Raw genomic sequence first — 26,608 nt, 5'->3', positions numbered from 1 at the left:
TACGAGAAATCATCAAAATAAATTGGGACTGTGAAAAAAAGTGTCAGTTTTGCGACAGTCATTAATGCTCATGTAACTATTAACTACGAAGAAAGACGCAAAATATTTTGATTGTGTTACGAAGATTATAACATACATTATTTAAAAAATAGAAAATTGAAGTCGACAAATTAATAAAATTCCTATTAAACGAGCTTTAAGTTCTGTTTTGCCACAGCTGATGCCAAAGTAGCCGTTACTTTTACGATACTTAATACATTTCGATTAAAATCGGCAAAGTGGTTATTTTATTTCGGAACAGTAAAACCATTTTAAATATTGAAATCAAATTATTTGTGTCTCGTATAATAAAAAAATGTAAAAACTAAAATTTTTCTTGTCGCAAAACGGGGGACTGTCGCAAAACCGATAGACCATTTTTCATAAGGCTAGGTTTATATTGAATCCAATTAACATGGTTAAAATAAAACCGAGAATATGTTTACAAAATTTTTATTTAAGTCTCATAAAAAAAATACACCAACACATAGTTTGACACAGTATCAATTTTAGGGTAAAACTCAGAGTTACACTACCTACACCTTTTAACTTTCCATACATGTATCACATATTATGTATTCAGGGTATACCTGCTGACCAACGCATTCATTGCAATACCATTTTTTGCAAATTATACATGTCCTTTTTGGTCCCGAGATCAGTGAAACCTAAAAATATGAAAAAATTATAAAAATTATGAAGAATATTACAATGACAATCTAGACTTGGCTTTATGCTGCAGTTTTGCGACTTTTCTTGTCAGCCTATAGGTCACGAAGCAAAATGTTGCAAAACTGACGTGACGTTTTCTTTTCAGTTTTTAGTCAAAATTATATTCTGACGAAAAAATGTGCCTACACTGATTATCAAATGTAAATAACGGTTAATGAATATATTGCTCATCTTCTGAAAGTATTTAAACGATGTTTACTTCCCTGTATCAAGTAATAATATGTCTCAAACCAGACAGTAGAAATTGCAACGGCCGTTGCACTCACAAAACACTTCTGTTTTACTCGAACTGTATTTGAAAATAAGCTTTTTTAAATTAGCGGACGGTGAAAGTAAACGATAATTTTGCCATTTATAAAATTCAAATAGTAATCTAAAATTTGTAAGTGGCATTATTAGCCGTGATAAACCCGACATGTCCGGTCGGTACCACTTTTTAAGATATTTTTGGAAATCAAATTGCTTTTAAACGATTATAAGGCCTTAATTATGAACTACATGCGACGATTCGCAAATAAATGTACTTTTAGATGACACTAAAACTTATGGTACCTTGGTATAAAACTTTTTAGAATCGCTTCTCTAACATCGAAGAACTTGGATGGGGACACGCCAAAAACTGACACTTTAGTTTTAAAAATGATTATTTAAAAAATAGTACGCAATGTTTCCGTGAATTAATTGTTTGCATTTATCAAATTATGATGTATTTAATACTTTTCAAGCATTATATAATTAGCCATCATATAAATTTTACTTGTTATTCGACTTGAAACACAGGGGACAGGCCGAAAGTGAGGGGTACACTTTTTTTTGAAAACGCTCCTACCATGGATTCTTAGTTAATTAATATTTTATGATTTATTCAAAGTAAAAATACGAATTTAAAACCTTCCGTAGGTTTGAGAATATCGATCTAAAACGAATTTGGCTCAGACACGATGAAATTTTTGTGTTTTTACTTTATTGCTGAACCATAAATAATTAAAAAATTCTACTTATTTTTCCTAGGCCTTCGCAGTTGGCTAAAATCCGTTTAGATTAATCGGTGACTCGCTTGTATCAGAATCTAAAGAACTTCTATAAAGTTAAAAATAATAGACAGTATTAAGTAATAATATAAATATTTAGAGATGAATCATAATATAAAGTATAAACGAAAAGATGGAATGCTATCTCAACAACATTCATACAACATACCATAACTTATTGTCAGCAAAATAAATATTCATTTACCGTATTTATAATATTGCACCACGCCATGTGACCCAACCCGCAATCAATATGATAACGTTGGCAAATCATTCAGAAGGACCACTCGTATAATAATAATTAGTCAAGATGTTGTGCAAACAGAAAGCCAAAAGGTACCCACAGAAAACATTTTCTACTTGGATTTACGTGGTTTTATCATAACATAAACAAGCTTCGAATACTACGTAACCACGGGCAAAACCTTCACGAAATTTCAACAATATAAAGGGTTGATTTTTGTAGAAGAAAAGTGACCATTGCTTTTTTTTATTGCCTAGGTGTTCATTACACAATAGCTTATCACAAACAGATCTTTCCATTTAAATACCATAGTATGAACTATAAATACTATTAGTTATTGGTTCTTATAGCAGGAAAAAATTGTGTAGATTTTTTTTTGCTGTATTATACCACTTTGAATTATTAGACTTGAATAGGTACATACACACTGATTTTTTTAAATATACACCTACGTAGGTAGTACTTACTCCAAAATTTAATGCGACTGTGTATCGAAGTGATTCGTGTATGAAATAAAAGACAGTAGGTATTTAATATTACATTTTATTTGAAACTTTTCCATGTCTTACTTTATAGACCCCATAAAAAACAGTTTAACTCGAACTTGGCCGTCTATCACATATTTTATGAAAGACTGACTTTTCGAACCGGTCCTAATTACTAATTTTTATATTTAAGACAATTCGTTTCTAAACGAAGTCTTATGTAATAAAATGTTTTAGTTTCATGAATCTACGCAAAGACGCGGAGCAAAACTAGTATTTTTATAATAATTTAAATCATTAACTAACAATCATAGATATACCATATTAGGTTACATTGCAAGGTCGGTTTCAAACACCTTTCTACTGCTCCGAAGAATTATAAATGTAAAATACCCATTTATGTGATTCATGTTTTATTTCTTAGTAGTTCAATGTCATGATGATACGCTCTCAAAATTTAACTTATAACGGAAAATAAGGTCCTTGTAAATATAGGAGTATCCGTTCGTGCTGTCGAAATAAATAGGCACAAAAAAAAACTATTCGGTAATTTAGTAGGTAGGTAACATAATGTAGATAGGTAATTAGTTTTGTAATAAAAAAATATTGATTGTATCAAGAGTGATAGTGATGCTTTCCTTTCTCTTTGGTATAAACCATTTATATTTATTTTTTCACCAGATTTTACAAACTTACGTATTTTAAATATAAAATCTTTTAATGTAACAATTTAGGTTTGATTAGTGTCGTGTTGTGGTGCGATGCGTCAGAGCGTGACCAACAGACTCTGACGAAAATATCTACGAGTATTACACATACATATATTATAATTGAGTTAGATCTTACGTATTTTTGTTTGGCCATGCATTTTTTCCAAATTTTTTATTATAATCACTAACTTAAATTATATTATTTTTTCTCGAAAATGCTCTATAAAACATCATATTTAATCAATATGCATCAGAACCATCAGAACACAAGACAACCACATCCTCTGTAACAATAAAAAATCTCTATGGCCTTAACGCATTCAATCCTCCCAAATGTCCTTGATCCCGCAACCTCTGTTGTCTAAGCCGTTCTTCAGAATATCCATCTATACCCAACCCGAGTCTTTCAATTAACTTCTCTCCTTTATCTCCATTTAATTCGATAAATTCCCTCCTTCTCCTCAACCCGACGTCTGGATCAAATATCCATGTTTGATGTTCATGTAATACAGGGAATCCGATTGCGTTAGTTTGTATGAAGGTTCCTATGGGCCCGGCAGCTAGCGAATGTCGGTAAAGCAGGACACACAGGAGCGCCACCTGTGGGAGAGTAGATGTCAACTTATAGTTGTCAAATTTTGGCGGGAAACGTTAGAATTAATTTTTTTTCTTCATGGCAAGAAGAAATGATTATGTGCCAGTTTTAGAATGAATTTAATATTTTTTATTACGAAAATAAATAATTACCTAAGTAATTAACTTCAACCTTACAGATCATAAATTATTATCGTTTAAATAGGTTGAAATATGATTAATTTTTTGTAAATATTTAGAATGAAAAAATATACCGTAGGTATTTCCATTTCAAGTGCCTAATTAATGATAATTATTCTATTAGAAATAATTAATATACATAATAAAGTAATTGAATACAATGATTAATAAATTCTGCAAAGTAAAAGCTTAAATCCAAATTAATGTTAAACAATGTACTGCAAATTGATAATAATTTATGTCCATAATCAGAAATTATCGACGTATTAGCACCTCACTAAATGTCTTGTCTAATGTCTAAATATGTCTACATCTATTTATGGCATAATAAACTGTAACCTTATTTAACACTGTTTTAGTTTTATTAATTCAGTTACTAAATTTGGTAGTATATTTAAAAAATCTGAAATTATTGTAACGATGTTTGTAAGAAAATATTCAGGTAACGTGAGCATAAGAAGCTTAAGTACGATTAGGTATTCAATTTTTTTTTTAGAACTGTGTCAGGCAAAGGTACCATGTCACTTGAAGGTAAATTTAGTAAGAATAAAATATAATGTTATATCAGATACTGTGTGGTAACTGGTACCGAAACAGTTTCGTGTGATATCCAATTCAATAAATTGTTATCATAAACACTTGAGTTTTTCGTTGGCTTTTATTTAGCATAAATTATTAATATAAAAAAGAAAGTGCATTTATAGGCATTAAAAATTGTCGTTCTCACACGGATGGAAATAATCTTTTTAAAAATAATTATAAAATATATAGATATAAATTTTAAAAAGTAGTCAGATATATTTAACTGATCTGAATGAATTGAATTGTATTTAACTCTACATTTTAATCAACTCTACAATCTTAAAAAAAGAAACACTGCAAATTCCACTAATTAATACACTTATTGCTTGCAAATACTTCAGCACTATCATACAAAAACAACCAACAACCAAAAAATAATCACTATACACTCACTATAGTAACAGATCTCATTTTTTCAACGTCAACACACTCCACCAACCGATATACAACTATTTGCAAACGGACCAACTTAACCGGATTAAAATGTCGAATTACTTATACTTGCAACACTCGACCGCCAAAATAATATAGTCCGTCATTTGTTTCGTTGTGACATAATTGTCTTGGTATGAATGTTAACTTCGTGGTATGACAATGACTGTAGGAGTTGCCGCAAGTTAATTTTTATGGCTTGAAATTTTGGTCATTAACATTATGATTTATTGTTGTATACGGTCTTTAGTAATGGTTTAAACATTTTAAGTCAAAATTGTTTTGTTTTCTTTTAATATTATTGCTATTTAAGTAGCAGTCCGCCCCGGCTCCTCCCTACATGTTTACGTTTTCTCTCCATAAGAACCATCCTCGTACTTCAAAGAATATTACAAAAAAGGATGAACGAAATCGGTTCAGCCGTTCTCGAGTTATATACTAACTATATATATATACTAACACATTTTGCTATTAATTTTTATATCATAGACTAGCTGTTCCCCGCGGTTTCACCCGCATTGCTCCGCTCCTGTTAGTCTTAGCGTGATGATATAAAGCCTATAGCCTTCCTCGATAAATGGGCTATCTAACACCGAAATAATTTTTCAAATCGGACCAGTAGTTCCCGAGATTAGCGCGTTCAAACAAACAAACAAACAAACAAACTCTTCAGCTTTATAATATTAGTATAGAAGTATAGATGTAATTTTGAAATCTGATCAACGTTGTGTTAAATTTGACAAGATAAAATCGTAGGAAAGACAAACAAATAACCATACACACTTTCACATTAGTAAGGATTTAATTTTAAATAACATACCTCTTGGTACGAAAACTTAACCGTGGTCCGTGACATAAGGTTAATATTTTAATTTATACAGAGAGCTAAATAGAGGTCAGAGTGCAGTTTTTGCAACTGCGAAAAATATTAAAATTAGCATTTTACTGATAGAAGAACCTTCATACCTCCTGACTGCGATATTATTTCGAGATATTGTATGAAATAATACATTTAGTTTGCATACATACAATTTTAAACGGTAGAGTCATAAAATTAATTATCCTTAAAATATTATAACACTAATTTTAAAGTTAATGTACGTGTTGTTTGTAGAGCACTTATTACTTCATTGAATTTACTTCAGAATTCGCTAAATTCAGAAGCACCTTTAGAAAATATAAGAAGCTTCTGATCACTCTCCTTTATTACATTCTTTTTATCAAATTCACAGACGACTGAATTAAGTCAACTAAATTCAGTGTAGTGTAATAAGCACATATGCGTTTCTCTCAATTCGCTTAACATTTTTTACATTGTTAATTCTAAACACGTATTAGACATAATAACAGGATTTGCAAATTAGTTGCACTTTCAACACAGTTACACAGCTTGTACAGAGAAATTAAATGTGCGTAACCAGTGAAACTAGCCATTTAAATGAAATTACCAAAATAATTACTACATTCCTGTACGTATGTATATCTATCACAGATATATCTTTTACGAATGATTGTAATAATAAAATAATAATCTTTCATATTGTCAGTACCTACTCATAATCTGTGACACTAAACTCAATAAAAAATAATATTAAAAAAATAATTCAGTGATCATACAAAAAGCGCGCGAAATTGTGACATTGGTCCTGCTCGTCCTGCTATTCCATTTTTGATTGGTTCCTCATTGCACTGCTAGTTGCCATGCGCAACTGTTTTACCGACATAGTCCCACGTAAATAAATAAAATCGATGAAACTGTCAAGCAACAATCCGTATTTTGTACTTCGTTTTTCTCATAAAATAATATATTTGTACAAACAAGAAGTTTAAAAAATGATGCAAGAATATGACGACGATTTTTTTTTCGAAGAGGACAAAATGTGCGTATTTAAACAACACACTTATTTAAATGTGTTTTATCAATGTTTATCAGTGTACTTCCCTTTTGTGTTGCAGAATATGTTTTATTTGAGTTGGCTGTTTATTTAGTTCATGTTTTTGTGACCAGGCTTATGTCCCAGAGAGTGCAAATCCATCCTTTTTACGATTCAAATTATTCGCCGAAAATGTTGACTATTGGACACAGTATGTTTGAAGATAAAATGTAATTATTTTTATTGTTTTTTTCTGCATAAACACAGAATAGCTGTTCATAGATAGGCAACAACCCTACGGGAAAAAAATATTCTATTATATTTTATTTATTTTTTATTGGTTTATTTATTTAATAGCAAACCTAAAACGGATTTACCGAAAACGACCAATCTTTTAATTCCCATCGATGAAAGGTAACAACCTGTTTTCTATTTATTTTTATACTTATATTTTCTTTTCATTGTTACAATTTATTGTTTATTTTTCTTTTTTATATTTGTTATATTCAGTGCTTCTGTGGTTATTGAAGATGTTAAAATACCAGATATTCCAATACGTCTCGAAATGTAAGTATTTATTTTTATTACTCGCTTAATTATTTGGCTAAATAAATTATTACTAGTCAGTCTCAAGTTCTGGATATGTTCTGATTAGCTTATCTGTCAGTTAAATTAACAGATATTATGATAATTATAAAGAAGTGTCAGATACTAGAGAATTTTATCAGAAAGTCGTGAAACTGGCCCTTGTAGTGCAAATGAATTTTTCCTCCTAATAACTAATTTCAAATGGAGAGAAAGATGTTTGTTGCTCAATCACGTCAAAACAGCTGAACAGATCGAAATGAAATGTAGCATGAAAATAGATCCGCGGTTACGAACGAAGCCACGGGCTGATTCTAGCCAAAACATGTGTTTTAGTTGTGTTGTATAAATAATATACTTATATTATTTATAATACAACACAATTCGTACAAAATATTTCTTACGCCTGTTTTTTTGCGGTTATTATCTTCTATGTTTTGAAATTTGAAGTCAGCCCATTTTAACCACAGATAATTAATAATATATACTAGTAGTCAACGTACAAAATAAATACCTATGTAAAACGTAGTTTACACGTAGTTTTAACTGGGATAACAATAAATAAAGTAGGTACTAATTAATAGAGCTTCTTTACAGAATAGAAGATACGGAAAATACAGAATGTATTTACAACGATTTAAGAAAAGAAAGATACATGTTACAGTACCAGAATCTTATGTAAGTTGAAATCTAGGACATCCCTGCTAGTACCAAAGAAAACCTAATAATATATTCTAGTATTTAGCTCAATTATTTCATATTCTTGTTTGCTTTTGCAACCTCAGTTTAAAATACGTATAGAACAAGAATAAAAAAGAAAATTGTTATTATATTAAATTAATACATTCGACATTGCTAAATAAGTTATTATGTGTTTTAAATTGTCCTGTATGGTGTACAATAAAGAATTTTTCATTCATTCATTCATTCATTGCTATATTACGAGCTAAATAGTGTGAAAATTGTATATTCTTACGATTGTTTTGTAACTAATTGCTAGAGGCTAAATATATTATATAGTTTTATTGTTGTAAAGAACATAAATTATTTCCTGTAAATATTTCAAAAGTATTAAAACGTATGGAAAAGCTATTGTGTTTTAATTGTTTTACCCTTTCATGTATTATTTTATGCTATAAAATTAAGCTAAAATACATAATTGAAGTATGCTAGTACCATTGAGGTTTTAGTAAATGGAAACTGGAAACCCTCGTAAAAATTAAATTTCCCAAGAAATTTTATTTGATCGAGTTATATCTTATGTATTTATTATGTACTTACATAACTAATATCTATATCTAGGTAATATCTTTCTATTTAGAAACTAATCTAGCTAGTCGAGGATCCTTTTATTTCACTGGAAAAACATTACCTATTCTTCACAAGGTTAATATTTTTAAAGTGAAACTTTTATAACATCGTCTCAAACTTTTTGGTCTGTGTAGCGCATGTCGCGTGTATCGCGGCAGCCGACGCCCGACCGTCACGCGACATGCGCTACACAAAGCAGTGTTCGGAACCGTTCGAACAGTTTCACTTTTACCGTGGTTTCATAAAACCACACAACATTTTTATTTATCTCCATCGATATAATATAAATTATTTTACATAATGATGCTCCATTTACGCACGATTTGCATTTAACTAGGTTACAAATAAAATATTTTACATTTCAGGGGAATGACAGTCACATCAGGTAGCGTGGTATTGACTAAAGATGAAAAAAATCTCATAGGAATTAGTATAGGAGGCGGTGCTCCGTTGTGCCCTTGCCTTTATATTGTACAGGTAAATTAGAATATGTTTTTAATGTTTAGTTTATCAATAAATGTAACGTTTTTGAAAAATAAAAAGAAATATCATGGGGCGTCATTTGAAATCCGGTCGACAAAAATAATCATGGGCGTATCTATATTTATATGTAATAAAATAAGAATATATAATGTTAAAAATGCAGTAATAGTACAGTATTATTTTTTACAATTGATTCACATTTGAAAAAAAAATTCATAAAAACGAAAGCTCACAAATCACAATCATACATTATTTAGATATGTAACTATGGTGTATTTCTTAACGAAGTAATTTGCTAAAAAAATAATTTAAATTTACACAAATCTCAAATAAATTTTATAATTTCAGATATTCGACAATACGCCGGCTTCCAAAGATGGCACTTTACAGAGTGGGGACGAACTTGTAGGGGTAAATGGTCAGACTGTGAAGGGAAAGACTAAAGTTGAGGTTGCTAAGATGATACAGGCTGCTAAGGTAATAAATATCATACTGTATAGTCATAACCATATATTATAGTCATAGTCATAATCATACTTTATATACCACAGATTATATACTCATAAAAATAAATCGGGTTTTCCTTCCTGAGTCCTGACTCCTGACGCTATAACTCCAGAACGCACGAACCGATTTCCACGGTTTTGCATTCGTTGGAAAGGTCTCGCGCTCCGTGAGGTTTATAGCAAATAAAAGGTGTCTCTGGTGGCGAAACGGAGTTCGCCCGGTTTGCTAGTACCTACTGTATACTGTATAGCAGGGATGCACAGACTTATCATGACTAGGGGCCACTCGGGCAAATTATGAACTGATGGCGGGCCGCCGGAAGTATAGGCAATTAAAGACAATAAAGAATTGAAAATAATGTACCTATTAAAATTGAAAAAGAATTTTTTACTTGTAGCAACACGTAAAACTGCTTCCAAACTTTCATTTACAAGGCAGTTTATCGAAAAGGTTTGTTCACATAAATAGGTAGAATCAAATAAGCTGGCACATTTCAGAGCGTTTATGCGAAACTCTTTGTACATATTTTTATCAATGCAGCGGTAAAAGTTCAGCAAGTCTCCTTCGTTGAATTTGTTGCGTAAATCTTGGTCGTTTTGAATGTCGATAATTTCTAACTGCATTGACTCTGGCGCATTTTCAACTGAAATCGTGAAAGGATTGCTGAACATGTCCAACAGAGGTTTCACTTTTTTAAACTCCAAAAATCTGTGTTGAAAAGATTGAATTAAAATATCCAGCTTTTCTATATAACTGGAATTAATCGTTGTTTTGTTGAATTTTTCAGCCATCCATACCAATATTATAAATGCGAAAGTAACTCTGTCTGTCTGTCTGTTACTCAATCACGCCTTAACTACTGAACCAATTTGCATTAAATTTGGTATAGAGATATTTTGATACCCGAGAAAGGACATAGGATAGGTTTTATCCCGGAAATCCCACGGGAACGGGAACTATGCCGGTTTTTCTTTGACTGCGCGGGTGATGCCGCGGGTGGAAAGCTAGTTTTCTTATAATTCTGAAAATGGGTGTAATTTCTAGAATTCAATTGCGATCTGAAAAGTGTCAGCTTGCATTTAAAGGATGATACATGAGCGTAGAGCTGGGATATCAGTTGATTTTTGCCTTGAAGCAGTGTGTTCAAGACATTCAAATTATTATGTCAACTAAAAAAGCCAAATCACACAACCAATCAGGATTTTTAAGTTCCGGTACATCCCTTTGCTTTTCCGTTTCAAAAAATATTCAGTTTTATTCTGGAATAGAATTCAATATTTTTCGAATGTACGAGAGTATTATTTATGCTGTCGCGTCGGCGGGCCACCAGAATTCGTTCAGCGGGCCGCATGCGGCCCGCGGGCCGCGGTCTGTGCATCACTGCTGTATAGTCATAACTCATAACCATACATAGTCATAGTCATAATCATAGTGTATAATCATAACCATACATAGTCATAGTCATCAAAATAATCAAAGAAATAACTCTTTTTCAGTTGTTTATCAACCTTTTTTTCAAGATTTCACGTGGTGGATATTCTTCGATATACTTTTATTTTAAATAATATTTCTCACAATGCCTTTTTCTCTGCCTATTTTCATTTCCTATTTTATATTGCGTTGCTCCGCCGAATAAAAGAAACCTGAAAATTATAGCATCATTATAATTTCGTTAATTTTTTTTCTAATATTCCATGAAGTACGGGGATGGTTATTATGGATAGAAAACGTACCATGGTGGAAGCCGGAACGGACCGCTAGTATTTAATATAAAACATTATTAATTTACAGGATCAAGTAACTATAAACTACAACAAACTACATGCAGATCCAAAACAAGGCAAATCTCTAGACATCATTATGAAGAAAATGAAACATCGCTTAGTAGAAAACATGTCGTCCGGTACGGCAGATGCCTTAGGATTATCTAGAGCTATACTTTGCAATGATACTTTAGTAGCGAAACTAAACGAAATGAGAGATACGGAAACTACGTATAAACGACTTGTGGAATTGGCTAAAAGGTATGGTTATTTTTTTTTTCATGATTTAAAAATTGGATCGTTGGTTTATTCTTTCGCTCTATGCTTTATGGTCACTCGTTGGGTCTATCATTCATTCTTTCGTTCGTATATTTTTGTCCGTTGGGAAAAGTGTGTTCGAAAATTGTTATTTTTAGCTATATATTTAGTTTGGTACTACCTTGATTCTAATTTATTACTTTTTAACTTACGGTACTTCTACATTATATCTACCTTTCCTATTAATAAAACCGTTCTTTATATTCTTAATTTTTCGGTAATCGTTAATTTGTCAACAATTTCACTTATTTTTGTAAGCATAGATAATCATGCATCATTCATAAACCTATTTCTGTTTTCATTATTGAGGTAACGATTTTTTCTTTCACTGATTAAAATAGTGTCGTTAATTCTAATTTAATTAGAATTTTCCACCCTCAACGTTAATATCAAATTATTTTCACTTACATTTACACTCACAAATTTAAAATAAAATAAATTTCAGAATGCTAAAATCCTATTTCGATTTGCTCCAAACATTCAAATCCCTTGGCGATATATTTGCGTCAATTGGAGTGAGAGAGCCGCAAGCGAGAGCGTCTGAGGCGTTCACTAAATTCGGTCAATACCATAGATTATTGGAAAGAGATGGCATTAAAATGCTGAAGACTTTGAAACCTGTAAGTTTTTGATGTTAAAAAATATTAATACTGTTTTTATTTTTTAGACCAAATTGCAATTTGTGCTACGAGAACAATTTATATGTATAAACTAATATTCATAATAAAGATTATTTATAGTTAAATTAACTGATTATATTTTATAGTATAGGTAGTATGCAAATTCTGAAAATTCAAATTTCATTGAAAATGTTTTTGTAATATAGTTACCTAATTATTATTATTTCAGATATTAGCGGATATGGGAACATATCTACATAAAGCGATACCAGACACCAAACTTACCATACGCAAGTACGCAGATACGAAATTCGAGTACTTATCCTACTGTTTGAAAGTTAAGGAAATGGATGATGAAGAATATGGATATAATGCATTACAGGAACCTTTGTATAGAGTGGAAACTGGGAATTATGAATATAGGTGAGATTTGCGGAATTTTTTGTTGTTTTTTTGTGATTTTTTGTTGTTTTTTGCTGGTATACCTCGTATATATATTATGGGTATAGGTAAGGTTCTGTTTAAGTTACGCCATTTTACTGTGTAATTTTTTTTAATTTTGCGCTCTAAGAGTCCTTGTGTAGAAATTTATTTTTATATGAATTGGTTGATTATTGAATTGTGTCAATTTCTGTTTTCAATTTTAAATTATTTAAACAGTTTTCTAATTATCTTTTGCTTTCATGATTTTAACACTTTTTCCATGCCAGACTAATCCTCCGTTGCCGTCAAGACGCCAGAACGAGGTTCGCCAGACTCCGATCAGATGTTCTGGTTAAATTGGAACTCCTTGACAATAAAAAGACACAGGACGTGGCGTATCAGCTCAAGAGGTTCATACAGGGTCTGGCTGTTTATCATAAGTGAGTTTACCTAATTTATGTAGTTTAAAAAGCTAAAAAAGAATTGGTTGTCTGTAAAGTCTATTTACTGACGATAGTTGAACGTGACAACGTCCGATTGTGCTTCTTTGTCGCTCGTTCCGCGCTCTCGCTCGCACTTCAAGCCTTACATGGAACGCCTCAGAGCGAGGTAACGCCGCATGAGTCATGTTTTTTCGTGCGTGCAGCCGGCTCTATCGAATTATAAGACGTTGTCACGTCAAAAAAAGGGGATAGCTCATGAAACTATTGTAAAATGATACATATTTGAAAAAATGAAAAGACTATAAAGCTCATGAAATTATTATATTGTCACCGTTCCTTGATAAAGTACAAAGTTTGAATTAAATCTGTCCGTTTAAAGAGGGTGAAAATCGAGTCTACAGAAGTCGCTTACATACAAACATACAAGTGAAGCTAATAAACGTGTGTTAATAAATAATCTAGTCGAAGTTTTGTGGATGGAGTATTGATCAAAATGACTAAACATAAATTAATACAAATTTTTGCCACTTTCAGTGAAACAGTAGAACATTTGCAAGAGAACGCCTCATTGTTCCCAGTCGAAGTGGATTTATCACAGAATGCTTTTCAGTACAAATCCACGGCGCAGATTATTCAGGTAAAAATAATAAAATAGAAAGAAAATACAGATAGACTAAATAATAAAAGATGTTATACCTACTCTATGAATTAATAATAAATAAATAATAATAAATAAATATTATAGGACATTATTACACAAATCGACCTAGTCCCACAGTAAGCTCAATTAAGGCTTGTGTTGTGGGTACTAGGCGACGATAAATATAATATTTAATAAATACATATATAGATAATAACACCCAGACCCAAGAACAAATAATTGAGTTCATCACACAAATATTTGCCCTGACCGGGGATCGAACCCGGGACCGTCGGCTCAGTAGGCAGTTACTTTACCACTGCGCCAACCGCGTCGTCGATAATAATTTAAAATCTAAATAATAATAAGTAAGTAATCAAAGCTATTTCCATACAGGACAGTCAAGATGACGAAGAAGAAATTGAATTCGGCAAGGAACTTAAAGAATACCATGATCTATCTGACGAGGATACAACGAAACCAACAAACAGGCGGCAAACGAAAGACATTGACAGCGATCTGACAGAACAACTTCTCCCCGGTTTGACAGATGTCAAAAATGACACTGACAGCTCCAAAAATGACAGCATGACAGCTGACAGCCTGTCACTTTTGACAGAACTAGGTTTGGCGGACACGAAAGACGATTTTGGCGATTTTCAAAATGGAATGAACGAATTCGGCTCGAAAGACTCGAATGATGACGTATTTGATAAATTGCTAAGTGATTTGAATATACAATAGTTTAAGAATTTGTTATGACTGTGTGATAAATAAATGTTTATATGTTATTATTATTCTTAAATAAAATATTAATGAGTAATTTTCGACTTTTTATTAAATATCTGTCCTTAGGATATTTTTTTGGAATAATGGTGGTATTTAAATAAAAATCAGTTTCATTATCAAGACTTTTATTGGATAATCACTTTGAGCTTTGTACTTATTTTCTTACCAATCAAGATATTTCAAACACACAATACTACACCATAACTACATAATATACCTACTACCATAACATTACAGAGCCTTGTTGACCCCTGGTAGTTATTTAACTATCAAAGAATCGATATTTTATTCCAGTCATAAGTCAAATTGAAATTAAATTCTCTCATGGTACAGAGATAGTACATTAATAATACAAAATTGGAATGCAATCTATAAAGCATTACTATAATGAAATAAGTAAATTCTATTTAAATACGTTCCTACCACAGGTTGCTACTTATTTCTTAAATCACTGCCCCATCTATTATGCCTAGAAATTAAGTATCCTTAATAATTATTATAAACGACTTCCGATTGGTAAGGAAACTTGCAATTTCTAAAAATACGGACATCCGTATTATAATATCGTTTATCCCATTGAGTTTTAATGAACTACTCACGAATGTTGTTTTATTTTAATTTATAGAAATCGCAAGTTTCATCCAAAAATTAATCTGTTTAAAAAGGCCTTAACAGTTAATTATCTATGGATAGTGTGGGATATGATACGTCACAGGCTTATGTGGGGGTTCGAAATAATGTTTCAATCTTTCAATTTGGTAAGGATCAATGACGAACGGAGTCTTCCTTGTATAATGTTCTTTAACATAATGCTTTGCGTATGGAACCGGAACATGTTTATGCTGTTTATGCAGGTCAGCTGTCAATTTGTGCAGTTTTGACACAGCTTTTTCTTTCAGATGTTTCAGCCCGGATTGAACTTTTTCAGCAACTTTATCGAATTGCAGGTGGCATGTTGCTAGGTGTAGTAGCAATAGGGTTATCTGTAAAAAATGATTTAAATGAAAATAAATTTTGAAAAAAATTATATGGCAACTTAAGATACTAATTTAGGAATTTGAACATTGCCGCCATAATGTTGGAAACATTTTTAAATTAATACATGGGTACTTACATTTAATAGAAAAAATTGAGAAATGCACACGCATTATTTTTAGAAAAACAACGCTTTATTTTTAGAGGGCTTTTTTAAAAGTTGCACATTTTTATACTTATATTCATTATGTAGGTAACTATCATAATCACAGACAAATAAATGTCATTAGTTTATTTTGGTTTTTCAAAATATTCAATTTTTGTGCTCGCGAAGACGAATCTGACGATCCAAAGATCATTCAAATCGGTTCAGCAGTTCTTGCCGAGTAACGAAGATAACTTTCTTCTAAAAATATTTCTGATACCAATACCTAGGTATCTATTCTGCATTTTAAAATCAGAAACAATAAATTCTGAATGAGAATTTATTAAAATAGCTACTTACACTTATTTTTTTAAAAAGGACTAACTAAGTATCCCGAATTATTTTTATTAAAATACTAGCTTCCGCCCGCGACTCCGTCCGCGCGGATGTCGGTCTTCGCGTGGATGGTTTATTTCTCCATTTTGAGTAACTCTGACAATGACATCTTATAAATATCTATTGGACCCAAATACGGCTAGGTCTATATAGACTAGAGTAGATAATTTTTGAAACAAAAAAAAATCGCAGTCGGATGAAACCCATTAGAAAAGGAGGGGAATATGATGAAAATAAAAGGAAAAATAAATTACGGTCAATCCGAGTTCGGGAAGTGGGAGGGGGGAGCTTTTAAGAGAAAAAAATGGTTTCTCTCGATTTCCGACAAAACTACAAGTCCTATAGAAAAAAGTTCAATGGCAAAGTTGTAGGTAATTAAAAGTTCTACAACTTTTGTGTTCACAATTTTTTCACATAACCTCAAAATTTAGGTGAAAAATTCAAAAAACCAAGTTTTTGGTCTTTTATTTTTATCTACTTCAAAATTTATTTTTTTTCTACGAAATTTGGTGGAAATTTACTTTATTATGTCCCAAATACACTGTAATTTATTTGATTCAAAATATTAATTTTTTCGCCTTATTTTGAATTAATACCAAAAAAACAACCTAATTTTCAATCGAAAAGTCACCCGTCAAAATATCAGCTTTTTTCAAAAACTTGGGGTGCCTTTTATTCATTGAAATCTTTTCTTTCATATGGTTTAAAAAAAATAAACACCACCATAGTAAATGTTCTCAGGAAATGCATACAAACAGTCTGAAAATTAGCTTTTACTAAATCAGTCACACTTCTCGAACTACCTGAAATGTTTTTATCGACATCATTTTGCTTTTGAATATGCTGTAAAATATTAAACTTAGAACAGATAATTATTTTTCTTTTGAAATATTACCGAAAAGCCGATACAAGAGAAGATATAGAGTTCAAGAAGTGTGCCTGATTTAGTAAAAGCTCATTATCACACTGTTTGTATGCATTTCCTGAGAACATTTACTATAGTGGTGTTTATTTTTTTTTACACCATATGAAAGAAGAGATTTCAATGAATAAAAGGCACCCCAAGTTTTTGAAAAAAGCTGATATTTTGACGGGTGACTTTTCGATTGAAAATAAGGTTGTTTTTTTGGTATTAATTCAAAATAAGGCGAAAAAATAAATATTTTCAATCAAATAAATTACAGTGTATTTGGGACATAATAAAGTAAGTTTCCACCAAATTTCGTAGAAAAAAGATAAATTTTGAAGTAGATAGAAATAAAAGACCAAAAACTTGGTTTTTTGAATTTTTCACCTAAATTTTTAGGTTATGTGAAAAAATTGTGAATACAAAAGTTGTAGAACTTTTAATTACCTACAACTTTGCCATTGAACTTTTTTCTATAGGACTTGTAGTTTTGTCGGAAATCAGGAGAAACCATTTTTTTCTCTTAAAAGCTCCCCCCTCCCACTTCCCGAACTCGGATTGACCGTAATTTATTTTTCCTTTTATTTTCATCATATTCCCCTCCTTTTCTAATGGGTTTCATCCGACTACGATTTTTTTTATCTTTTCATTATTTTCAAAGGCTTCTACCCCAGTCTAATAATAATACGCAACGTGTGTTCGCGGTTCTACAGAACAACGTCTATGGATAAAACTGAAAAATTAAGTTTAATTTTTTTTCTACGTATTTTTTCAGAATAAAAAGTATCCTATTTTACGCCCAGGATAATAAGGTATAATTATACCAAGTTTCATCGAAATCGAACCGTTAGTTTTCACGTGATGTCTTCACATACAGACAGACAGACAGACAGACAGACAGACAGACAAAAAATTTTTTAATCACATATTTGGGTTTGGTATCGATCCAGTTACACCCCCTGCTATTTATTTTTTCAATATTTTCAATGTACAGAATTGACCCTTCTACAGATTTATTATATGTATAGATGTTAATAATAATAACATGTAGGTACTTACAAAAATAAAAGCCTTCATGGCGAGTGATATCCAATGAACTACAAAGTACACTGGCCCGCGCAAATAATACTCCCTTCATATAAGCTAGGGTTCTATTGTAAATTATTATAAAACTGCATTATTCTGATGATTTATTGCAATGCGAATGCGATATCGTTTCTATGTCGCTGTGCTGCGGCCTGCGTGTAACCGTGGACAGCCTCGGGTAATAATAATTCTGGTGTTAGTAAATAGTTATTTAGTTCTTGAAATAACTATAGAACTATTTTTATAATAAATGTATTGTTACAATTTTATTAATTTTATGTCACGAACATTTATTCGTTCGATCGTATGTATATTTATATATTAAAATAATTTTCATTAGGTAGTGTCATGTCAGTAGTAAAACAACAAAAAAAAACAGCCATGAAATAGGTACTTAAGTACATGAGCTCATTCAAAACTTTAAATTTTTAAATAGAAGCGGGAAACCACTCATAGACAAACAATTGTAATAAAATTGTCTATTATGTTAATCCAGATTACTTACCTATGTATTTTATTTTCATCCAAATCAATTCATCGTTTTGCATGAATAAACAAACATTCAAACATCTTAAAAACTTTCACATTTATTTAATTAGTATTATAAGAAACCAGAATAACACTTCAAGGGAAAGTTTCCATCGAAATTCAGCCTGCAAGGCTAGCGTCGTTTTTCGCATCCTAATCATTCATACTCGTTAAAATTTTACTCAAACCGTAACCAAAACATTGCTAAATGTTTCAACCTTATCTTGAAAGCTATAGAGACGATATTAGCATGTGTTTAACTAAGGTAAGTAATTTAGAATAATTGCATAACGATTAAATGATTTAACACTAGGATATTATGTATATGAAGTAATCGAACTTCAATTTTATTTGTGTAGTGCAATCACCTTGGTTGTTATTAGATATTCAGGTTCATTAAATTCAGGAACTGTAAGTATACCTACGTTATGTTCTACGATGCATACAGTATATTTATTATTTTACTCCATTACATTTATAGTAGTAGGTACCTAGCATGGACCAATTATACTCAAATATTGGTCCATGGTAGTAGTCTAAAAAAAACCTGTGCCCCCTTAACTCGTACGGCAAAACCTTCGGCAAACTTTTCCCGCCTTATTTATGTTGTATTTTAAATTTTAAACTTATTTCATGAAGAGTCCTGCATAAAATTTGTTAAGCCAGTAAGAAATATCAGTTTCTTTTAGTAGAGGGTGATAATGTTGTATCTAGTGTAGTATTTTCAAATTGAATAAGAAGATGGAACACTGTCCTATCAAAATTAAATAAATATATTGTTGAATCTATCCAGTGTCAATTCATAAAAATATATTATGTTCAAAATTTCAAATTTGTTAAAACTTATTTATAATTTCATAGAAATAATTGGCTCTTCTTCATAATATTTTTATGATTTTAATCAGTAACTAAGCAACTGAAGTTAAACAGCTAATGACTAATGAGTAATTAAATATCAAGATATTCGTTACACTCAACATGATAATTAGATCAAATTTCGTCCGGAAATCGGAAGCGTCTTTCCTTTTAGGAAAATAATGTTAGGTTTATTATCTGTGTCGATAAAAGCGATCTTTCCGGTCCTAGGATTGGCCAGTAGCCTCATAATATGTTTATACTTTAGTTCTATGTCATTAAATAAAAAAATCCTGTAACCTAGTCAAATCTAAAAAAAACTTCTTCAAAGGTTTTATGTGGACCACCATTCAGGCACAATCAATAAAACACATAAATGCTTAGTCTAAAATAATATTGTATATTTATTTATGAATTTATAAGGCATATTATTCAAACGGCTCAACATAATATAGCCTTATCTTTTATTTTGTAATTAAAACCAACACAAATGTATAAAATTGACGGACATTAATAATTGATAAAATTGAACAACATTCGGAATTTAAAAAAAAATTAACAATTGATTTTATCTATGCTCATATCTTTTTTTTTAATTTCATCTCTTTCTATTCCCATGTAAAGAAATAGTATGTAAGTTTTTAGTGAAATCAAATAAATAGTAAAATAAATCTCACTGATACTGTGATGCCTTTACGTTGATTACTTTTTGTAGAAATAAATCGTTTTGCAGTTTTTAAAATTAGGCGATGGCAAAACTACATAACCTGGATGAAAATTGCAGGGTTTTTTGGTGAGTGGATATTTTTAAAAAGTCTTGTAAAGTTTGAAACAAAAGTACAATGCGATCCAACTAAGAAAAGGAACGTCAATGCCTTTATGTGTACTACATAGTATTTCTTCAAATAAATACGATTTAGATATAAAAACCTTTGTATTTCAATAACAGTTAATTTTATGGTCGTTGAATCTTGCATCATGTTTAAATACGAACGCGACGTTATATTAATTCGTCTGAATTAACAGCTGACGCATATTACTTTTAGTTAGATCGCACGAATACTATCGCCTTATTTTCTCCACCCTTTTACAAATTTAATGTGAAAACCCCTTTGTAAATTTATCACTATAAAAAATTGACCTATATAAAAGTCTAACAAAGAAAAATTTCAAGGCCAGTAAGTTTAAAATAAGCCAATCACGTTATAGCCAAATTGCTGTCTAATCGAATTGACCAATAGAATATCATAATTATGCAACCAATGTAGATTTTCTCATATTTAATCAAAGATAATTTACATTAATAATAATTATTCAATAATGTTAATGTTAATTATGAGTTATTAGTCGGTTAAGTAAAAGCGTTGGGAATTGAAAACGATAATTAAAAATAAAATTAATCATACATTATATTCTGATAAATAAACAATAAAATACAACAATTGAACATATTATACACACAATTAAATTCGCCGGAACAAAAACATTATTATTACATATATTATTTATTCATAAGATGAGCCTTAAATCTAATATTGAATCGATAGTGAATATAAAAACGGAAACATTAAAAAAATATTTTTATTTCTAAACAAATTCTTATATGAACAATGTACAACCCCTATAACATATATTATATAGTGAGAAATTATTTAAGCTGTATGCATGCCAGTTAAATGAATTGCATTTTATCACAAGCACATTATTATTGAAGTTCTTATGTAGCCCAGGATTGCAGTAGCGCGAATTCGTCGTCCTCTGTAAAAGAAACAAACTATTAAAAAAAAGACGGGTTGCACTGGGGGAGTGCCGGCAGAAGTGACAACTTGATTATTAACGTTGAGCATGTTTGATATTTTGGAATGGTATCCGTCTTACGCTTTTTCGATCAGGTCACGTGTCCTGACGCGAGTTTAAGATTTTAATTTTTATACCCATTACAGAAAAGTGCTCAACGCCGCTAAAGAAGTTTTCACTTCAAAAACATGTTACTAAAGTGAGATTAGGCAAAACATTCGACATTTAGAAAGATGGCGGTATGAGTGTGTTCGCACTTAGTTTTATTTAAGCTTTACTTTTCTGCCGTTAAAACGCATAGAGAAGGTCTATGCGAACTACTCTATCTCTTAATAAATGTCAGAAATAATTCACAGTGCTATCTTCAATAATAGCTTGTTATAATATACCTTTTTTTTTTTTTAGTGGGGAAATCTTGCATAGATACCCACGGCTTCCGGGGAAGAGGCCGTGGGTTATGTCGGATTCCTATCGACCAAAACCCCACTGTGTTCCGTCAAGCCGCATCAGCGACAGGGCCACGGGTATGTGTAGAATTCATCCGTGACCCCATCAGCGGCAGCCCGTCGCCGGGCCCAAACAGGCTAAGAGCCTGCCAGCTCTACCCTCACAGACAAATTAATTATACTAGCTTGTTATAATAAACCTGCCATTTTGTGATAAACTGTTATATGATTTTGATAAATAATCCAGTCAATTTTCTTTTTTTGTATGGTACATAACATCCCCCTATAACCAAGAGGAGTGGAGCAGCAAAGAAAAATAAACCAGAAAATCTTTTTTGATAACTACCATTGTGTGAGATACGTAGGTACTTATATAGCTTTTCTATGTATGTATGTATGTATAACTAACCAGTCTCCTTAGATTTGCTAGGTTTGGGCTTATCGGTGGCCAGTTCTGCGGTGGGCACATCTGGTAGATTGTCTGCTGGCACATTTATTCCAATCATTTCTTTGTCTAGTTCCTCCTGTAATAAAAAGATTTGTTAATTAATTATGTTTATTTGTAAGTATAATGAGTTCTTTGAGCTTAATTTAGAAGTAAATACAGTAATTACAACTGAGGATTTTTAAAAGTGATTAAAAACAATTTTAAATGAATAATTATGAACATTAAAGATGAGTACCCTCATAGGATGTCTGTGTTCCAGCAGTGGGAACATATGGACTGATGATGATGAAATATGAGTAAATTGAGGTAAGTTCCGTTTCTTGTTACTAGCAATTTCAAATAAATTTTATAGAACTATAGTAGAGCCATTTTAATAGGCAACATTTGACAGTTCAACAAAATTCAACAACGTAACCTAGTAACGACAACATAGAATAACATGAAATTTCGTTTTGTTAGAACTGCACATTTGCTTAACTTTTTTCAATTACGATCACATATTTATAATAATAATGACCGATACAAGTAATTTTAAGATTTCATTTTACTGATAAACCATTCTAAACATAATAAACAATTTCTGAATTGAAGAACTGACGTCGCTACAATTTTGTGTCAATAAACCTTTTTTCTTTTTAAATACCAGAGACGTTACTCTAAAAATCGAAATCTGACATCTAGAATCGAATGCATTGATTACTTGTGAATAAAAATCATCATAAATTAATAAATTCGATTGACAAATGTTTCAAATCCGTATCGATTAATTCACTTTAATCGATGTTTTTAAGCAGGTTACCTCTCTTCGAAGATAAAATTGATAGACGTCAAATGTTGCCTATTAAATTGGCTCGACTATAATAGATAAATCTCACTGTGAGGAACACTGTTATTACTGTGTCTATTTTTGTGTTAATACCTATGCAACTGTCAATGATATTTAAAATGTCTAACACAAGTCAAAAATCAATTCAATTTCCGAATATACGTTAAAAATGTTCCTGTAGCCAAACTAAAACGTTCACAAATATTCGCTGAGGCAAGTTAATTGCTCAATGCATGTGTATTACTAAAGGTATAGCTCGCTACTCAGCCGCTGACAATGGCAGGCGACAGAATGTAGCGAGTGGAAGAATTTGGAAGAGGCCTTTGTATCACAAGGACACGTCACAAAGCAATTTAATTTGTAATCTATTATTGGCAATAAAGGCTATAAATAAAAAAGACGGGTTGCACTCCGGGAGTGCTGGCAGAAGTGAAAACTTGATTATTAACGTTCAGCATGTTTGATATTTTGGAATGGTATCCGTCTTACGCATGGAATATAAGGCCTAAAAAAAAAACATCCGCCTTACGCTTTTTCGATCAGTTCGCTTCTCGCTTTTTCAGATCGTGTCCTGACACGAGTTTAAGATTTTATACCCAACGCCGCTAAAGAAGTTTTCACTTCAAAAACGAAATCCATACCTGTTCTAACTCTTCCAATTCCCTCTCAAGCTCGTCTTCATCAATATCATTGGGGAAGGCCACATTGTTACTGATTGCTTCGGTAATCTCACGTGAGATATCGTGCTGTTCCGCTATATCGTCCATAATATCGTGCACTTTGTCCACGTCGCTGAAAAAAGGGATAAAATAATTTAATTTAGTGTTTTAATATTTTAATAACACTGTATAATGCTGTATTAGGACTGTTTATTGTGAGGAAATACTTTCTACAAGTTACGTTTAGTTTGTCTAGAAAATAAATATGGAATTGTAATAAAATTCATATATAGACAGGTAATATCCCAGATTGATTGTTTTCCTCTACTATTATAACTTGTATTCTTTTTATGTGTAACACTTTTGATTGCGTCTTATAATATTCGAGTCTAATTAATCTGTTGTAACTATAACATCAACACTAAAAACAACTTAGTATTTATATTCTACCAAACTCCCATGAATATCCAGCTGGTAATAAGTTTTAAAAATTTATAATAATAAAGTTCTTATCATTCATTCGTTCATTATTTTTTAACCAAAAAATCCTGCATTCCCACATAATTATACTCACATATAGCTAGCCAACTGATAAAAAGGTCCTACCACAAACGTCTTAAAAGAAAAGATGTAATCTAGCTTTTTTACTTGAAGAGCAGTTGTCCTCACTGGAGGGCTCGCTCCACATGCCAAACTTTGCCTGACAACACATCCGCTTATAGCGAAAACCGCTGATTGCAGATGAAACAAAAGAAAAAAAAAAAAATACTCACATATCCTTATGAGCCAATTTCATAGCATTTGCGGCATCCTTCATAGTGTTGAGCACTTGAGCGTTAGTGTTGGCTCCCTCTAGTGCCTCCCTCTGCGCTTCAATCTGTGTGAGCGTCCCGTCAATTTGTGTGAGCTGTTTCTCATAACGCTTCTTACGTTTGAGCGCAGCGATCGCGGCTGGGAAGGATTAAAATATTATATGAAATTAAAAAGAATTTTTTTTTGAAGTGATAACTTCTTTAGCGGCAATGAGCACTTTTTCTGTAATGGGTATAAAATCTTAAACTCGCGTCAGGACCTGATCGAGAAAGCGTAAGACGGATGGATATCAAACATGCTCAACGTTAATAAACAAGTTTTCACTTCTGCCGGCACCCTGGAGTGCAACCCGTCTTTTTTTTTCTATTGTGATCTGCAATCAGTCGCAAGACTTTTATCAGATGAGGTGACTTAAAAATTTAAAGAATTAAAAAGAAATAAATAGACAGGGTTACTAGATATTATGTTGAAAATTTTATGTTAAGGGCATACAGTTTACATTTTTTCTGACTGATCATATACTTTCTGAAATCTAACTGTTATCAAGATATGTGTTATTGTTGTATAAGTAAATTGTTTTTCATAAAAGTACCCAATTATTGATTATGAGTTTATTTTTCAAAGAATATTAATTGTAATTGTGAGCCTAGTTATTTATATTAGGCCAATACATTAACTCAATATTAACCTCATCTGTCAACCTTGAAATGTATACTATGTATTTGATATTTTTATTGTGTGACTAAGTATATGGTACTATTTTTGCCCTGTGTAAGTTTGTCAACTAGAACAATGGAAAATTCTAAATTATAAAATTTAAGTAAGAAAAAAATATTCAACTACTTTCTGACATCACTACATAGTATAAAACAAAGTCGCTTTCTCTGTCCCTATGTATGCTTAAATCTTTAAAACTACGCAACGGATTTTGATGTGGTTTTTTTAATAGATAGAGTGATTCAAGAGGAAGGTTTTAGTATATAATTTATTATATTTTAGACAAAGCGGGCGTAGCCAGGGGCGGAAAGCTAGTTGTTTATAAAATTAGTTTAATGCCATAACCTTGATCCATTAAGCCATAATTAGAAATGAAGGTCAAAATTTATTTATTTTTTATTTGGATTGGAATAAGCTATAAGCAATAATTGCAATGGTTAATGACCTTACTCCTAGTCACATTTATAAACACTAGTAACATAATTGTTTTCTCGTTATGACTCATAATTATTACTGTTATTCTTCTACAATGCAAGACAAGATATTTTACAACAAAACATTGCTGATTTAGATTAGAGGGTGACAATGAACATAATTTCAACCCATATGTAGGTAGGTCCTTAGTTATAGCACATATAAATCATTGCAATGCGGATGTCAACAAAGCATTTACGACATAGTATACATAGTTAACGTAAGGAAAAAGACGTCAGCATGATCCTGATTTCAAAGGACGTAAATTATACTAACCTCTCTTATTTTTAGTGCCATTTTTCCTAGCCGTTTGTATTTCTCCTTCGATTTTTTTCTCTAGAAACTCCTGTTTTTTGATTAACAGCTCCTCCGTCTCACGTAATTTCTGTATAGCTTCGTGTGTTGTTGGTCCCTTCTCCTCTTTCTTGCCTCCGAAGAGCTTACCAAGGAAACTCATTTTGCTTAGTTCTTATTACGCTAGATGTAAAACAAAACCCTCTATCACAAGATTGAACTAATTACGCCTAGAGATTAGAGAATCCAAAATTGCACATAACATTTATTTCACTGCTTTTGTATAGGGTATGCGTCATCCACTCATCCATATTACAATGATTGTACAGTGGAACGTTGCCATATTATTGGAAAACTTTTCTATTTGTAACCGATATTGATAAATATTCTATTAAAACATAAAAATTAATCAATTTGGCCTATATTATTGCACAAATTTAAGGATTTTTTTATACTT

General features: G+C 31.4%; 4 protein-coding genes across 7 annotated transcripts; 1 reads left to right on the top strand and 3 right to left on the bottom strand.

Annotated features, from left to right (window-relative positions):
• Window positions 1–2,573: 2,573 nt before the first annotated feature.
• On the bottom strand, window positions 2,574–5,122 carry LOC149898754 (uncharacterized). Its single transcript, XM_090115109.1, has 2 exons — window positions 4,991–5,122; window positions 2,574–3,841 (listed from the first exon to the last, which is right to left on the bottom strand). The coding sequence occupies exons 1-2, from the start codon at window positions 5,006–5,008 to the stop codon at window positions 3,545–3,547; spliced, it is 315 nt and encodes a 104-aa protein (XP_089971235.1). The 5' UTR covers window positions 5,009–5,122; the 3' UTR covers window positions 2,574–3,544.
• A 1,430-nt stretch (window positions 5,123–6,552) lies between these two features.
• PICK1 (protein interacting with PRKCA 1) lies at window positions 6,553–14,801 on the top strand. 4 transcript variants are annotated; one of them, XM_090114940.1, is made up of 10 exons: window positions 6,553–6,909; window positions 7,038–7,133; window positions 9,165–9,276; window positions 9,631–9,759; window positions 11,581–11,813; window positions 12,316–12,490; window positions 12,720–12,913; window positions 13,201–13,353; window positions 13,891–13,993; window positions 14,393–14,801. In XM_090114940.1, the coding sequence occupies exons 1-10, from the start codon at window positions 6,863–6,865 to the stop codon at window positions 14,738–14,740; spliced, it is 1,590 nt and encodes a 529-aa protein (XP_089971066.1). In that variant the 5' UTR covers window positions 6,553–6,862; the 3' UTR covers window positions 14,741–14,801. The 4 variants fall into 4 exon arrangements, with proteins under 4 accessions (XP_089971066.1, XP_089971067.1, XP_089971069.1 ...); XM_090114941.1 differs by having other exon boundaries at window positions 6,554–6,909; window positions 6,986–7,133; XM_090114943.1 differs by lacking the exon at window positions 7,038–7,133 and having other exon boundaries at window positions 6,555–6,909.
• A 228-nt stretch (window positions 14,802–15,029) lies between these two features.
• Window positions 15,030–18,391, bottom strand: LOC149898752 (uncharacterized). Its single transcript, XM_090115224.1, has 2 exons — window positions 18,268–18,391; window positions 15,030–15,768 (listed from the first exon to the last, which is right to left on the bottom strand). Exons 1-2 carry the CDS (start codon window positions 18,283–18,285, stop codon window positions 15,469–15,471), a joined length of 318 nt encoding a protein of 105 aa, XP_089971350.1. The 5' UTR covers window positions 18,286–18,391; the 3' UTR covers window positions 15,030–15,468.
• Window positions 18,392–21,242: 2,851 nt separating this feature from the next.
• shrb (charged multivesicular body protein shrub) lies at window positions 21,243–26,447 on the bottom strand. The gene is made up of 5 exons (XM_090115081.1): window positions 26,134–26,447; window positions 24,627–24,804; window positions 23,836–23,986; window positions 22,330–22,444; window positions 21,243–21,435 (listed from the first exon to the last, which is right to left on the bottom strand). The coding sequence occupies exons 1-5, from the start codon at window positions 26,312–26,314 to the stop codon at window positions 21,395–21,397; spliced, it is 666 nt and encodes a 221-aa protein (XP_089971207.1). The 5' UTR covers window positions 26,315–26,447; the 3' UTR covers window positions 21,243–21,394.
• Between the last annotated feature and the right edge of the window lie 161 nt (window positions 26,448–26,608).

The sequence above is a fragment of the Colias eurytheme genome, chromosome 22, assembly GCF_061535395.1.
Source record: "Colias eurytheme isolate Ceu_HAF_F1 chromosome 22, ilColEury1 Martin Lab GWU primary, whole genome shotgun sequence".
Classification (NCBI taxonomy): Eukaryota; Metazoa; Arthropoda; class Insecta; order Lepidoptera; family Pieridae; genus Colias; species Colias eurytheme.
This window is presented reverse-complemented; position numbering and strand designations above follow the sequence as displayed.

What these genes read in the sequence shown, in the direction of transcription:
- PICK1 (XM_090114939.1), top strand. Translation starts at nt 6,952, where the DNA reads ATGTTTATCAGTGTACTTCCCTTTTGTGTTGCAGAATATGTTTTATTT. An exon ending in AGATGATACAGGCTGCTAAG is followed by an intron (nt 9,760 to 11,580) that starts GTAATAAATATC and finishes ATTAATTTACAG; the next exon opens with GATCAAGTAACTATAAACTA. An exon ending in GGTCTGGCTGTTTATCATAA is followed by an intron (nt 13,354 to 13,890) that starts GTGAGTTTACCT and finishes TGCCACTTTCAG; the next exon opens with TGAAACAGTAGAACATTTGC.
- shrb (XM_090115081.1), bottom strand. Translation starts at nt 26,314, where the DNA reads ATGAGTTTCCTTGGTAAGCTCTTCGGAGGCAAGAAAGAGGAGAAGGGA. An exon ending in TGGCACTAAAAATAAGAGAG is followed by an intron (nt 24,805 to 26,133) that starts GTTAGTATAATT and finishes AATCCTTCCCAG; the next exon opens with CCGCGATCGCTGCGCTCAAA. An exon ending in AATTGGAAGAGTTAGAACAG is followed by an intron (nt 22,445 to 23,835) that starts GTATGGATTTCG and finishes TTTTTATTACAG; the next exon opens with GAGGAACTAGACAAAGAAAT.